Source organism: Anastrepha ludens, chromosome 5 (genome assembly GCF_028408465.1).
Source record: "Anastrepha ludens isolate Willacy chromosome 5, idAnaLude1.1, whole genome shotgun sequence".
Taxonomy (NCBI): Eukaryota; Metazoa; Arthropoda; class Insecta; order Diptera; family Tephritidae; genus Anastrepha; species Anastrepha ludens.
In genome coordinates, this window is record NC_071501.1 from 95,815,403 (window position 1) to 95,830,947 (window position 15,545).

General features: G+C 36.3%; 3 protein-coding genes across 3 annotated transcripts in view; 1 reads left to right on the plus strand and 2 right to left on the minus strand.

The window, feature by feature from the left end:
- Nucleotides 1–5,112: 5,112 nt before the first annotated feature.
- On the minus strand, nt 5,113–8,062 carry LOC128864084 (bifunctional lysine-specific demethylase and histidyl-hydroxylase NO66-like). Its single transcript, XM_054103580.1, has 3 exons — nt 6,646–8,062; nt 6,230–6,588; nt 5,113–6,169 (listed from the first exon to the last, which is right to left on the minus strand). Exons 1-3 carry the CDS (start codon nt 7,856–7,858, stop codon nt 5,405–5,407), a joined length of 2,337 nt encoding a protein of 778 aa, XP_053959555.1. The 5' UTR covers nt 7,859–8,062; the 3' UTR covers nt 5,113–5,404.
- A 1,715-nt stretch (nt 8,063–9,777) lies between these two features.
- LOC128863253 (electron transfer flavoprotein regulatory factor 1) lies at nt 9,778–10,347 on the plus strand. The gene is made up of 2 exons (XM_054102339.1): nt 9,778–9,930; nt 10,007–10,347. Exons 1-2 carry the CDS (start codon nt 9,886–9,888, stop codon nt 10,214–10,216), a joined length of 255 nt encoding a protein of 84 aa, XP_053958314.1. The 5' UTR covers nt 9,778–9,885; the 3' UTR covers nt 10,217–10,347.
- Nucleotides 10,348–14,004: 3,657 nt separating this feature from the next.
- Nucleotides 14,005–15,545, minus strand: part of LOC128863074 (carbohydrate sulfotransferase 13) — a 33,559-nt gene continuing 32,018 nt past the window's right edge. Inside the window, exon 3 of the mRNA XM_054101992.1 lies at nt 14,005–14,846. Within this exon, the coding sequence (XP_053957967.1) occupies nt 14,617–14,846 (230 nt within the window). The 3' untranslated portion in view covers nt 14,005–14,616. The remainder of the gene's footprint in view (nt 14,847–15,545) is intronic.

The window sequence follows — 15,545 nt, forward strand, 5'->3', positions numbered from 1 at the left end:
CTCGCGCATGAGCATTTTGCTCACTTCATGTAAGAATGTAACTTTTTCGGGGATTGCGATTTTTAAACATTTCATTTTTAACATAGTTATAATACCAAGTTATTTTTTTTGCAATTATGTCTTTATTTAAGAAATTCACACTGTAAAATTATATAAATTCATTCAATCAAGACATAACCAAAAATTTTACATTCATACTTTAGTATATTAACAAAAAAAACTCCTTGTAACAAAATAAATAAATAAAAGACAAAAATCAGTCTTCGGTAAAATTGACATTTACGTTGCATAGTATTTCTTAAATCACGAGGTAAAGTTTTTATGGCCTGCCGATTAGAAATATGTGGCTTTATTAGCTCCAGTGCAATTTCCTTTAGAAACGTCCTCCTCTGGATTAAATTGCCTGTACATATTTGATTTGTAAATAATTTGTGCGTTTATGCCAGTAATGTCAATAAGGGTGAAAAAGAGGCGCATTGGCCACCTGCAGGTTATCCTGGAAACTGAATATGTGCCTTTCATTTGATCAACAGTGTCTACGCCCCCTTTCGTCTGGTTGTAAAAGGTTATTACTTCGGGTTTGTTCTCAGATGTTTCATCATTAGCTTAGCCATCGGCATGAAGTGATGATAGCATAAGTACAACTTTTTTCGTTTTTTTCACTGGAACGTAAGAGGCAAGAACCTTATTTTCGGCAAATGCAGTCATTGTATGTGGTTGCGGCCTTCCTTTTGCTGAAATAAATTGAGGTGGAATTTCCTTTATTTTTTCTTATTGTACCCACAATGGTCGTTTCTATATTGTTTGTATAGTTCATCTGCTAAAGGTATTGAAGTAAAATAATTATCCATGGTAATGCTTCTGCCACTATTCAGAATTGGGGTAGCAACCCTTTTCACAACCCGAGGTTTTCAACAAAAAAGATAAATCAAGAAATACTTACATTGTTTCTTGCGCAATGAGCAAAATGCCGCTCTCAAAAATCAACCGTCTGCCTACACGTCCGATCGTGCACTAATCGAAAGAAATGCTCGTCAAAGTACGAAGCACAACTACTAGCGAAGGTACTCACCACAATTAGTTCCAGAATTACATAGAACATAAAAATTTCGCGAAATGAAAAATTGCTTGAGCAAAATGCTCATAGCGCGTGTTCTCGAGGGTTAAGGGGCCAGATACCTGTAAATGGCCATATTTTCTCTGATTTTCATTCAAATTATTTAAAATGAAGAAGTCAATATATTTTTTTTAAAATTGGCATACAGTTTATTTATACATTAAAATATAATTTTTTTTTATTTATTTTAATCATTTAAAATGGCGGATGTACACTCAATTCTTCCAAGAAGGTCGCAGCGGAGCTTCTCAATCGGCGGGCATGGTAGCATCGGCGTCAGTGACCTGAATACAAAAACCAAAATTTTTTTTGTTTATTAATGTCATAATTTCTATATGAATTAAAAACAAATGGAAAAAAAAATTCCTGAAATAAAATGCTTCAAAAAAAATTGAATTTGAGTCGAATTTTCTTAGTATTTTTGCTTCGAAAAAATTATTGTATTTTTACGAAAAATTTTCGAAATTGTACAATAAATTCACAAAGAAAATAATATCATAAAAAAATGTATGCAAAATGTCTAGGCGATCGGTCAATAACTTTTCGAGTTATCGTGTACGCGAATTCGAAAAATATAGTTTTGAGAAAAACGCGTCTAAAGTTTGAATACAACGTAACTATACCTCTCGCAGCGCTCGAACGCAAAGAATAGAGTCGTCATGGATATATTCTTAAAGGATTATATTAACATTTTATGAAAAAAAAAAAAATTTGTTTTTCGAAATTTTACTGGACATACCCTTAACGTTGTAGTAAGACCTGGAAAAAATGCCCATACAATGCCAATCAGTTCTTATAGATACGGGTGTGTTCAATCTAAGCAATGATTAAAGCAATACGCTCTCAGGTCCTTAAAATTTTCAAGTCCTATCCCTTCCTACAAGGTGCAGTCCAAAATAAATATGACTGAGCTAAAATAGAAACGACAGGAGCTTTGTTCTAATAACTTCGAGTTTATTTATTCAAAATAGTCCCCTCCGGTCTCGATACACTGTAAAGCTTTTCGAAAGAGTGTTTCAGGTCATTGACCGGAATGTCCTTCAGGATGTCGGCACAAGCCTTTTAGATGGCCTCTACGGATGCAAAACGTTTCCTTTCATGGCCAAAAGCAATTTTCGGAATAAATAGAAGTCACAGGGAGCCATATCAGGCGAATACGGTGAGTAGTTGATGGTTAAAATGCGATTTCTAGTTAAAAAATCAGTCGCAAGAGTGGATCGATGAGATGCTGCATTATCATGCAATAAGCAACAGCTTCCACCTTCGCGGTATTCAGGGCGTATTCGACGAATGCGATGCAACAAACGCTTCACAACGCTAAGATAGAAAATTGCATTGACGGTTTGGCCCGTTGGCTCAGACTCCTTGTGGACAATTCCCTTAGAATCGTAAAAGCAAATGAGAATGGGCTTGATGGTGGTGGTTCGTCTGGGGCCTTCCATTCGGCACTTTGACGCTTAGTATGTTCAATGTCATTTATGTCCTCACAACCATCTCTGAAACGAGTAAACCACTCATGAGTTCCCGGCACGAGATAGACAATCATTGCCATAAACTTGTTTCATCAATTCAAATGTTTCGGTTCATATTTTACCGATTTTTAAACAAAATTTGGTATTAGCTCTTTGTTCGAAGCTTATTTTTGATGAGACAAACATACTGACACTTTAGACGCAATAACTTTGCTTCGACTGAACCGATTCTTTCTAAACTTTCACTGGAAGTCAGCTGGGGATGTAGCTTTCAATGTTCTCACTCATTAAGGAAATGGCGCTATCAAAAACATTTTTATGACGCTAGTCTTGTTTATTGTGGACTTCACCTTGTATATTTCTAGTTTGATTTTAATTACCTTATACCCAAGACAGGTGCCGGCGGCGTTACGCGAGATTGCCGGCGCAGATTAATATTGTAGTATTGAAAGGTCCAGCCAAGAAGCACCGAGAGATTTAGTAACTCCCAAACCACTCAGGCTAAAAAGCCCATTGTACTTAAAGCTCTGGAAAGCGAAAAGGTAGATAGTCAAGCGGAAAGAAGAGAAGGAAAAAGATAGCACGGAATAGAGGTAGTTAGAGCCATGATGGAAAGAATAATGAGATGGCGCCTATTGTGGCACCGTTACTTTGCGCTCAGCGAATTTGACACTGAGTTACGTGTTTTAGCACCAGCATGGCCAGATTACCATTTTCGTAACTTTATTTAGCTTTTTTTTGTTGTTATTTGGTCTCGGAGTTTTAGTTCTTTCTTCATGACATTTTTCTAGCCTGTTTTAATTAAAATGAAATGTTTATAATTTTGTAAAAAAATACATTGTTTAATAATTAGTCTAATAATTCACTCAGTTTTATTTAGCTCTACTTTATTTTTAACATCTGGTCGCATTGCCCGCGATTGCAATTGTTGGTGGTGTTCTTCTGCTTTCGGCAGTCAAATCTCTCACTCGCTACTACAGTGTTGCCTAGCTTTGGATATAAAAACGCACTAAAATCCCCATTTAAGGCAAATAAAATACCAAATTTTTATTGAATTACTTGTAGAACTTTGTATGCGTGACAAATTGGATTTAAAATGCGCGTTTAAAAAAAAATGTGTTATGGATATGTACAATTTAATTTATGAGTTTTTTGTTAAAGAAACTCTTTTGTTAAGGGAACGACTTATTTGCTATAGTTTTCATATTATTGAACAAGTACTCTTTTGTACTCTTTTTGTAAAAATGTCGTTATGGTTTTTTCAATATTTTCTGGTATTTTCTTTTTTGCTTATTTTTACTATGAATACACCTCTTGATGCCCTATGTCCCACTAAGGATGGAGGACCGGTCGAAACGATTACACCTCTATGGTTTTAATTTGCATTCAGTAAATTCAAACGCTTTTTAAAAGGTGTAAAAAGGTTTTCAATGTTAAGAAGGGTTGAGAGAAGAAGATTTAATTCTTGCATTAACTTGCCGGCTACGCTGGTTGGGTCATGTCGTCCGAATGGATACAAAGGCTCCGGCTCTGAAAGTATTTCATGCGGTACCAGCTGGTGGTAGCAGAGGAATAGGAAGGCCTCCTTTGCCTTGGAAAGATCAGATGGAGAAGGACTTGGCTTCACTTGCTGTGACCAACTGGCGCCGGTTAGCACAAGAGAGAAACGACTTAAAAGGAGCAAAAAATTAAATTTGCACTTTCAAAATATCGAACTTTATAAGAATCAACAAATCTGCATTAGCACTGAAACCTTCTCAGAGTGACCTTTTTTAACCTTCTTTTGTTTAATAATACAGTTTTTTTACTTACAGTTTCGGTAGCTTTAAATTAAAAACAAAAAGAAACAAACATCAAACTTAAAAATTTTCGCATTTTGGGTATAAAAAAGCACTAAGTTTATTGTAAAGAGCAAATGGTTCGCAGCACTGCCCAACTTGGCAAACGTGACGTCACGCACTCTCTGAAGGGCGCAATCTTGTTTCTATCATTCTTGAGTGAAGTCTCACCAGAGAACGTTAATGTATAGAGAAGTCTCACGAGCTACGAATAGTGTGAATTGTCTAGCCGCCCAGCTCGTCAACGGAGAAGTTCTAAACAAAGCGTATTACAGTGAATTCTGTCTAAGTACATTGGCTCTGCACAGTTTTTGGCTTCTGTATGAAATCAAATTGACTAATAGCCGACAGCATTTTGCAAGGCATTTGAGTGTGCATTTCTATGTTCCTTTGAAAAACGAAATTTTATTCAATTCACGTTTTTTTATTACAGGGAATAATATATGCATTAACGTTCTCTGAATTGCGTGTCGAGATGTTGAGTTATTTTTTTTTTTTTGTCTGGAGAACGTTAATGGCATTAATGTTAAATTACTTTAACCTGTCAATCTTCGTTTATATGTTTTGAATTTTATGGACCAGCAGCAAAAACAAGAGACTTTACTTTTGTTGGGACATACATACATATACAAACATATATATGTATGTGAAGTCCAATTGTGCGGTCTAAATAAAAGTGATTAAGCCGATTTAAAAAGTTTATTGAACAGGAACATATATTATATTTTGATTTTTATTTTTTATCAACATTTAACATACTTAAATATATTCCTCTTGATTCTTATTGATAAATTATAAAAAAAATACTATAAGTAAAAAAACCTATAGAAAGACCACATTTATATGTAAACAAATTTAAATTAGATGCACACATTTAGACATTGTAACAAAACTTTCGTGGCAGTAACGGAAAAGGCAATACATTATAATTTACAAATTCTTCTATAACACTAAAATTTAACTAAAAGGCACTTTTGTCATTTAAATGGCTTCTCAGTCATCAGCAGCCCACGCTCCCATAGCGCGGTCACCATTTGCACCTTATGCTCTTCATCTTCCAGTGGCAGCTGCGACACACCGATATACTCTGGGTACGAGCGTATGAGCAGTTCAACACTAGCTGCCTCTTTCATTTCAATTTCCATAAAGTTCCGATTATATTCGCAACACTCTTTGGAGTTGTCCAAGTAATAGTATATACGCACTTTGCTATCCTCCTGCACCAATCGCATTATGTTTGCACGCAACAGGCGAACATTAGTGCGCTCAGTGATTTCATAGTCACACAAGCATTCGCCGCGCTCATTAGTCATACTACGCGAACCGAATATGGTGCGCTCGTGTTCAGCGGGCGACAGGTGTGGCGGCAGCGCTTCACTCTGATATTTTTTGGCGAGCTGATCCACAGCAGCATCCATTATTTCATCTAATGGCACGCTGTGCAAACTCTGGCCCATTAGTTTAGTGACTTTGCGCAACAGCTCGGCGCGCTCCATGGTATTAATGTCGCTGAACGCAACGCCAGCATGTTGGAAGATGTGAAGCGGCAAACCGCATCGCATTTCAATGTTGGTTTCGATAGCGCGCTGCAATACCAGTGGCATCATATACTCGAAGAGATCGGCATAGGATTGCTTTTGATACATGCTAAGTGTGATGTGCAATGAGTGATAACCTGGTTCGGTGCAGGCCTGATGGATAGTACCACGCGGAAAGTATAACATGTCACCAGGTTCCAGCACCTAAGGAGAGCAAACGTTTAATATAAATTTCAAAATACTTGATAAACATTTGATGCACACCTCTTCAAATATCGGCTTGCCTATCTCCTGCTGTGTAAAATTCTTTGATGAGAAACGCGCCAGTTGTTCGGCCTGCGTACGTGGCTTGTAAAGGCGCCAGCGCTTGCGTCCTTCAATTTGCAATACAAAAGCCTCTATATCGTCGTAGTGTGGCGCAAAACCCTGGCTGTTAGGCGGTGTGAGATAGGCATTGGCGCCAACTAAACAGTGAAAGTACTCCTGCAAGGTGGTGTTCAAGCGATACAGCTCTCGCAAAAATATGTGCGGGTTTGGCAGGCGTACACTACAGCCTTGCCCATAAAGATCCCAAACGACAGGCGGCAGGGCACGTCCTACTGGATTGAGCATCTTACGCTCACCTAAAGAAAAATAAAAATATATAAACTTTTAAACTCTTTTTTGTATTAATTACTCACCATTTTCATAAGATGTTATATCAATATTCTTTGTAAACTCTACATGATTTTTTAGTAACATCTGATCAATAGCCTGAAATGATATAAGATGTGAATAATAGTTACATCCTTTGCGCTGAATTAGGCAGGGACCCGACTCCCAATATTTTGAGAAAAAATCCTTTATCGGTAGTGGAGTTAGAAGCCAGTTGAATAATTTTTCACCCTCTTTTATGCTATTCATCTTGACAATGTTGCTCGGTGGTGAAAGTGGCTCTATTTTAACGGCGCTTGCATTCACTGTTTTCACCGTAATTTCCGGGGTAGATGTAGACACAACGCCAGCTAAGTCTATAGATTGCCGCCGTTTCTCTGTTGGTTTTACGATTTTGTCAGTTCCAACTACTGTTGCAGCAGGTAGGTTATCAACTGGCTTTTCCGATTTCCGCCCCTTTTTTTGAGCATTCGCGTCATTACCAGCTTTAGCAGATGTGTCACGCTTAAGCGCAGCGGTATTTTTAGTGGATGTGGCAACTGGTATATTATCCTCATCCGATTCGCTTGAGTATTCATCGTTGACACTAGATTCTTCCTCTTCGCCTTCCTCCTCGGTGTAACTATTGATCGTATACTCGTCGGAATTATCCTCGCAAGTACTACAATATTCCTCCATGTCAGACTCAGATTCATCTTCCTCGCTAATATTTTCGTTATCTCTCTCTTCATCATCTTTCTCTAGCTGTCGTACCAAATAATCCTCCAATTCTAGCTTCTTTTTCTGTTGTGCTTTAGACAGCTTTTTAGGATGTGAAGATGAATCGCCCAGGAGCTGATCCACCAAAGCATCGATCTCGTTCTCTTTAATGCCGTTGAACTTTGTATTACCGTTAGTAACCGCACGATGACCTTTCTGTTGTTTCTTCGCGGTCTCAGGTTTGTTTGCTACTTTCTTATGAGCGCCTTTGGCTTTAGTCGTTTCAACTTCAGTTGCTGCATTTTTGGTAGCACCTTTAGACTTCACAGGCGCACCCTTTTCTTTGGTTGCCTTGATGGATCTTGAATTAACTTGATTTTTGGATGAAGCCTTTGGTTTATCCTTATCCAAAGTTTTGTATTTCGCACCACTATTTTTGCTGACACTGGCTTTGCTGCTATCAGCTTTCTTAGTAGTATTTTTGGTTTTAGTACCACGCTTTGAAGCTAATCCCTGATATGCTGAATTTGGTTCAGACATTTCGATAAACACTTTCTTAATAATCCGAAAAAATTAACTGAATTCTAATACACAAAAAGGAACCGTTGAATTCCCTTCTCAATCAGAATTGTTGGCAAGTTTATGCAAGTACAAAAATAGAAAAACGTTATTCACATTACGACTTCGGCTTATATACTCAAGCCTGAGTGCAAAAATACCGTATTCCAAACAAAAACTATAACTTAACAACTCGACACGCAATCCAGAGAACGTTAATGCATACATACATATATTAATCCCTGTAATAAAATGTAAATTGAATAAAATTTCGTTTTTCAAAGGAACATAGAAATGCACATTTAAATGCCTTGCAAAATGCCGTCGGCTATTAGTCAAATTGATTTCATACAGAAGCCAAAAACTGTGCAGAGCCAATGTACTTAGACAGAATTCACTGTAATCCGCTCTGTTAAGAACTTCCCCGCTGTCGAACTGGGCGAGGTGAAAAAGTCTTCGCGGTTAGACTTCATTTTTGACAATTCACACTATTCTTAGCTCGTGAGACTTCTCTATATCATTAACGTTCTCTGGCTGGTAGCTCAGAGCAACAGTCAGAAGAATTATAAGTGCTCTCTGTAATTGGGGTAGCAGCAAAGGACTTGGCGTCGCCCGGAGCGCTACTGTGAAATTATTCATGTCTGCTCCAGCCATCGCTACTGTTCTCGCTTCTGTTCCTCTGCTACTACGAGCATAGCTACGACTTCATCGTGAAAAGTCGTGAAAATCTATCATCCTAGCTGGTACTTATAATACGTTCACATATAAGTAGATGATCTACTTTTTCGCGCTTAACTCAAAATCCGTAATTAAAAAGCGCGATATCCCATACAAAATTTCTCTCCCAAAATCTGAGATTATAAAATAATCCAAGATAATAACGATACTTTTTCAGATACCACCCTGTGTTTTCTGTGTTATCGATAATTATTGTAGTAACTGAATATAATACTAATTGAATTAAAGATAGTAATTGAAATGCAACCATTTTCTGGAATATATAAAAGTAAATATTAATCGAGCTGTGTTTTAGTGAAATACTTCAATAGCAATTCTAAACACGGGCTAAGAGGTAAATTTAAGCCTGAAACAGAATTGCAGCAAGACTGCGAGTAACGGGTTGACGGATGGTCATCAGCTGATTCTTTACCGTCGGCAAATTCGGTCGATTAAACACAAATGCGATAGGACGGGTTTCAGCTCACTTTTTGTGGTTACAATAAAATTAATTTTGTAGAAAAATCTTTTCGTTGCTATTGTGAAGCAGATCGAAAAGCTTATTGTTCCAAAAAACAACTTCCTTCTAAATAGTTGATGTTTTGGGTGAACAAATCGAATGTTATTGCCTGCTGTTGCTTGTGATAAGAAGAGCAACACTGAATCTTCAACCCGTCTGAAAAAATTTAAATGAATCTAACTATTTTGCCGCCGTAAAACTTACCGACAACAAAAATTCCATTCCCAGCGCAATTTTGTGCAATTTTATGCTATTAAATGTGTTCTAATTTTGACAGCAGGCATCCGACAACCCGTTACCCGCTCACCGCTGTCCGCTGCAATTCTATTCAGGCGGTTAAACATCATTTTCGATGCAATGATATCGATAATTGCTTGCTATTCTCAACAAGTCAACTGACTATCGAAAACGCGCAGTTGCCACTTCGTTTTTAAAGCGAAATAAATTGAATAAGTTTTAACAAGTCATTTCTAGTTAGCCCTAACGTTATTCCCATAAGAATTTCAATACGCTAAAAATATTGGCAGATGCAAGAAAACTTAGTACTTTTAATAAGTGATATTAAAAAAGCAAAACACTTCACTGGTAATGATTGAAATTTTAACTTTTTTAAGGTTGTGTGGCAGCATGCATTGTCTATTCGCTCTACCAAAAGCGAATATAAATTCGCCTTGGCTCTGGTTTGCAAATTGCAATTTTTTGATCTAGATATTTATGTGAATTGGTTGTATAAAATCAAATATTCGGTAACAAACATAATTTTTCACTGGTAATGTCATCTGAATTAAGATCGAAAGTAATTGGACTATACAAGCATGTAAGTAATTAATTTGAAATAGAATTTGTATTACGTATATGTGTGAGTTAACAACTCTCCTCTTATAAATGTGCAGCTGCAGTTCTTGGGCAAGGAATACCCTGGCCCAAATGGACCACAGAAATTCCGCCAACAAATACGAGATGCTTTTCTAAAGCACAAGGATGAGTCTGATCCGAAAAAGATTATGGCTTTAGTAGCACATGGACGTTATGTGGCTAAAGAAGTGGAGGCACTCTATTCTCTAAAGAAATACAGAGTTATGAAGCAACGTTACTCTGAGTAATCGAATCAATGTGGGAGAGATCGAGCAAACTAATACGATAACTAAGTCTGAAAATGCGTTTTTGTTGATGTTAATATGCGTGTTACTGAAATAAATAGAATGGTGAAATGCATAAATAGCAAATCTAATTATGATATGATTTATCAGCAATACCTTTGCCCCGTGATCTATTAATAACTAAATACATATGTATATCTATTAATGCGACTTTACTACGCAGAAGAGTTAAATGCGTTTTGCATTTAGCATAATGTTTATGTAGATACATTTATTTGTCAATGTCATAGAATATATGCAAGTATGTACATATTTTAAAAAGCAACATTTAATTAAGGCATAGGAAACCAGTTTTTGCAAGAAATATTGCCGATGTCGCACATGGGTGCGTGTATGTATGTACAATATGTAGTTGCGTAAGTTATAAATGCAATATATAGAGACCTATTGAGGTTTTAAATACCAGGATTCGTCACCACTAGTAAGAGGGGTGTTATATGAGATTGTTTACATTCATTTGGTAGCCGTTTCTTTGTACCAAAATAGCGCAAGTTTGTACCGGCAAATGGCTGCCGTACCAATAAACTAACGGTATTTACTGCAATGAATTTATTTCACGAGTTGATTTAAAGGAGCGCACCAAGAAGTTGTAGGAGTGTCGATAGATGTAGATAGTATTTTAGTCCGTCACAATATCCGGAAGGCATTTATGCCACTTTCTCAAGAATAACTCAAATTATTCGCACCCAATAGGGGGTGCTGCTTTTAAAGAATATGAAGATGTATTGCCCTTAAATAAATGACGTGCCTGTCAATGTTTTCTTATACTGGCATTCCAGCTGAATATCCAAAAAGTATTTTACATTCTTTCATACTCTTCGATAGACTGCAAACATCAAGTACAGCTTCTGTCATTGACCACGGTGGTTGTTGTTGTTATATCAGCATAAACATTCCCCGTGCATACACGAGGAATGCTGCTGAAGTGACAGTCCTTGGCCGGATATAAATCCGGGTCGTTCCGGTTATGTAGAATCGACTGTCGTGGGAACGATTGCAAACGGACGCACACTTTAGTTGTTGTAGTACTTCTCCATATATCTACATATGTGCGTATATAATGCGTAGTATATTCACAGCCCTTTATTTAGGTCTTGTGCGCATACTTTTTAGCTTATAAATATTGATAAAAAAAAAATCTAAGGGAGGGAGTTTTTCACAAATGTAAAAAACTATTATAACTTTTTCCACAAAACATTTTATCTTAAGAAAATTATTGAAAATTATAAAAATGTAAAAAAGAACCGTTGATATTTTACTATAAAAAACTATACCAATTTTTTTTGTTTGTTTTCTATGCCAAAATTTTCTATTATTCTGAATATTGCATTTATGTACATTTAGGTGATGCTTTGAAAAGAAAAAACACTTTAAATTCATTTACTTTTATAGTATAGGTAGTTGACCGATATGAATGAAAAAAAAGTATTAAAATGCCCAAACAACGAATTCGTTATTGATATGAGATTGAAATAGAAATATTAACAATTGAAATATTTTATACCTTATTTAATATTTATATACATAACACAGAATTTAATTTGTATATAAAATATAAGTTCAATTTATATTTGGTCGTGCACTTGTTCTATAGAAAACGTATTCCGTATTTCCATTAAGCATACGAATCGCTTGTTTTATGGAAGCCAAAAGTATACTAGGGTTTTTTTAAAGATCACGCGTGCTTACTGTCAAACTAAATACATAATTTTTTTCAGTATTCATTGAGGTTGCATTATGAAAAGACTTACGTCTCAATAACGTCCACAAATCGTACAACTATACTACGAAAACCGATGCTCTGTGAAAAGTTTCCATCACGCGTTCAGGCCAACTTATGGGGTATAGCGATGAGACCCATTTTAGGCTTAATGGCTACGTCAATAAGCAAAATTGCCGTATTTTGGCTGACGAGCAAGCCGAAGCCTTTCACGAACAGTCATTACATCCATTGAAAACAATCGTTTGGCGCAGCCTATGGGCTGGAGAAGTCATCGACCCATGTTTCTTCAAAGACGAAGCTGGCGCCAATGTAACCGTGAATGGGAAATGCTATTGCGCCATGATAAACGACTTTTTCATGCCGGAAATTGAAGCCCGTGATCTCCACAACATTTTGTTCCAACAAGACGCCGGCGTTACTTGCCATAGAGCGTGGGATCAATGGATTGACTGCGTTGTCGTTTCGGTGAGCAATTTACATCTCTTCATGGCCCAGAGGATTAGCCACCAAGATCGTGTGTTATCACACCTTTGGCCTTTTATTTGGCGGGGTAAGTAAACTGTAAATACTTTGTGGATAAACCAGCTTCGATAGAGGCATTGCAAGCCAACATTACTAAAGTTATTCACGAAATACCGACCGAAGTTCTTCAGTGACATGCAATGCACGCCGGCTGAATTAGCTGTAAAAAAGCATGTTGTTAATTTCGAAAAGCAAAACTAATTCCAAATTCCAAGAAATAGTAACTTTAGATTGCAAAATAAATTCTAGAAAATGTTAATAACTGTCAATACCCAACACTCGGAAAAATTTCTTTAGATAACACACGATAATGTTTGTAAGTAAAAGAGTGGAGACATTTCTCAAGAAAAATGCCTCCTATACAAAGTAAACAAAAGCCTCAAGGAAGATATCAGGTATGCGCGAAACAGAATAAACGCAGTGAAACTGTATGTGAAAGTAAGAAATGTCTTCTTGCACTGCAAATTCCTGATTGTTTTGAAATATATTGTATAATACATACATAATAATATATAACTGTATTTATTAGTAAAATTTTTTAAAATGTTATTAATTTTATTTATATTCATTTTATATTGTGACTTTATGCATTTGACTCTGCTAAAAGCTTTAATAGAAACTATTTAAAGCAAGAGCTCGTTTTATATACAGTCACCGACTTTTGGAAATCAATCTCCTGGCAAGAGGTTGAAGTCATATTTTGCGATAGCAGCAATCAACATTCCACACAAAATTTTAGAGACTACTGCCACAGTGAAAGTAGAACCGACTGCATTGTGAGAGTTAACAAATGGGTGGCATAATTTCATATCGCGACTGTTAAGATTGATAATATAGGGTTTTGAATAAGAGGTATTATTTTGATATTCAAATAAAGATGTTATTTTTTAATATAAATGATCGGATGTATTTTTCATTATAAAGAGGAAGGTATGCAGTTAATAGTGGAAAATAACATCAGGCAAATGACCACCACGACCACGCTTACAGGAAAATATCCTTTTCATGAAATTTTCCATAACCGAATTGCAAAGAGGCTGCCCTATGTCCTCGAAAGCCTCACGAATTCCATCTTTGAGGTCTTGAATCGACCCTGGGCTGTTGGCGTAGACTCTTCTCTTTCACGTGGCCCCAAAGAAAAAAGTCACAAGATCTCGGTGGCCAATTGTGATCACCTCTTCGAGAGATAACACGGTCCGGAAACTTTTCCCGTAAAAGATCAATGGTTCCGTTGCTTGTGCCGTCTTGTTGAAAATAAATGTTGTCCAGATCAATTCCGGCTATAAAAAATCGCTAATCATCTCTCGATAGCGCTATCCATTCACCTGTTCTTGGAAACCCCTTTATTATTCAGAACCACGTTCAAAAATTCTTGAAAATCCAAGTTTCAAAGAATTTAAACTCGAATTTATACCCGCACAGAAACTAATAATAAATTTCACCGCGCATTCTTTTTAAATATAGTATATTGATTTAACAAAATTTGTATGAATGTAGCAAAAAATGTGTACATTCATTATGCTTATTACTAAATTGTAAAGCTTATTTTAATCTTAGTTTTATTTGACATATGTACATCTAATTTATACTTATGACTAAATGCAACTAAACAGCACCTGGCTGCAAACCGCGCGTTTGCTAGATTCCAAAAACTAAAATACCGAGAAAACCAAATGGTAATTTCTAATTTGCTATTAATCATTAAGTAAAAAATAAAGACACCTACGGCACATACTTTCCTCAAATGAGATATGTATGTACTGCTATTAGATGCCGCTATGAATTTATTACACAGCATACCAGAAGAACTGACGGCCTTTTCTGCATAATTAGCGCACTTACAACACTCTTCCAGCAAACGCGCGGTATGTGTTTATATAAAAAAAATTCGCATTGTCTAAATTCTAATTCAAAGCCACAAAAAACATCTTAAAAAATAACAATTATTAAAATATGCATACATCACAAATATCATTAAATTAAAAATAAAGCGTCTTGTTGAAGAAATCGTTACTTGATATGGTGCAAAAATCCATTACAGTAACTTGATATGTTCTAAAATTTATCTATGACATGTACGTAGAGCCTGTATATTGTGTCAGCCAAACTCGAAGCCTAGCACATCTTCCAATCCGTACTCGAATAGACGAAAATCATCCATATAAATTTCATACAGTCGTCTTATCGCACTAATCGGCAACGGATCAAAGTATAAACGCAAATGTGCACGCGTGTTGGATGGCTTGTGACCAGTGGGGAATGTAAGATTGTCTGCGCCAGCTAAATGTAATGCCAGTGACGAGTCATCAAGTAGGGTGCCATATTTTCCTAAAAGAAAAAATGCAATTAAATAAGTTTCACAGTATTAGTAAGTAGTTATGAGGGCTGTTCATGTGAAAATTATCCAGTAACTTCATTTTGGAGAATTCTCGCTCCGAGAATAATATAAAAAAAAGTACATGAACACAAAACCTGGAAGAATTTGTTGGTTTAAAAACAGCTGATTAATTGCTGGGGGGCAAAATTGCAAAAATTAAAAATTTGTTCATTTCAGCTACCTCGTATTAAATTAAAAAATAAAAATAAAGCAAAAAAAATGCAAACTAACGAGCGTTCCCATGGCAGTCGGTTGTACATAACCGGAACGACCCGGATTTATATCCGGCGAAGGACTGTCACTTCAGCAGCATTCTCCGTATATGCATGGGGAATGTTTATGCTACTACAACAACAACGAGAACAACAAAATAACGAGCTTCGAAATTACATGATTTCATTTTGTTTACAAAAGTTTGTTCTATTTCATCATCGCTGTCAGATGAACAACATTCCATTAGCAATTGCAGTTCACAAATTTGAATTCGTGTTTATTTTTAATTTGCGATCAGCTGTCTTTCTTACTTGCAAATTCGTGCAATTAAAAATGTATCCAATTAATAAACTTCCTCTCAAAATGAAATGTCATTTTGCTCTCACAATTTCCCCTACTTCGCAAGTTTTATGGGTACATGAACACCAAAACGTGAT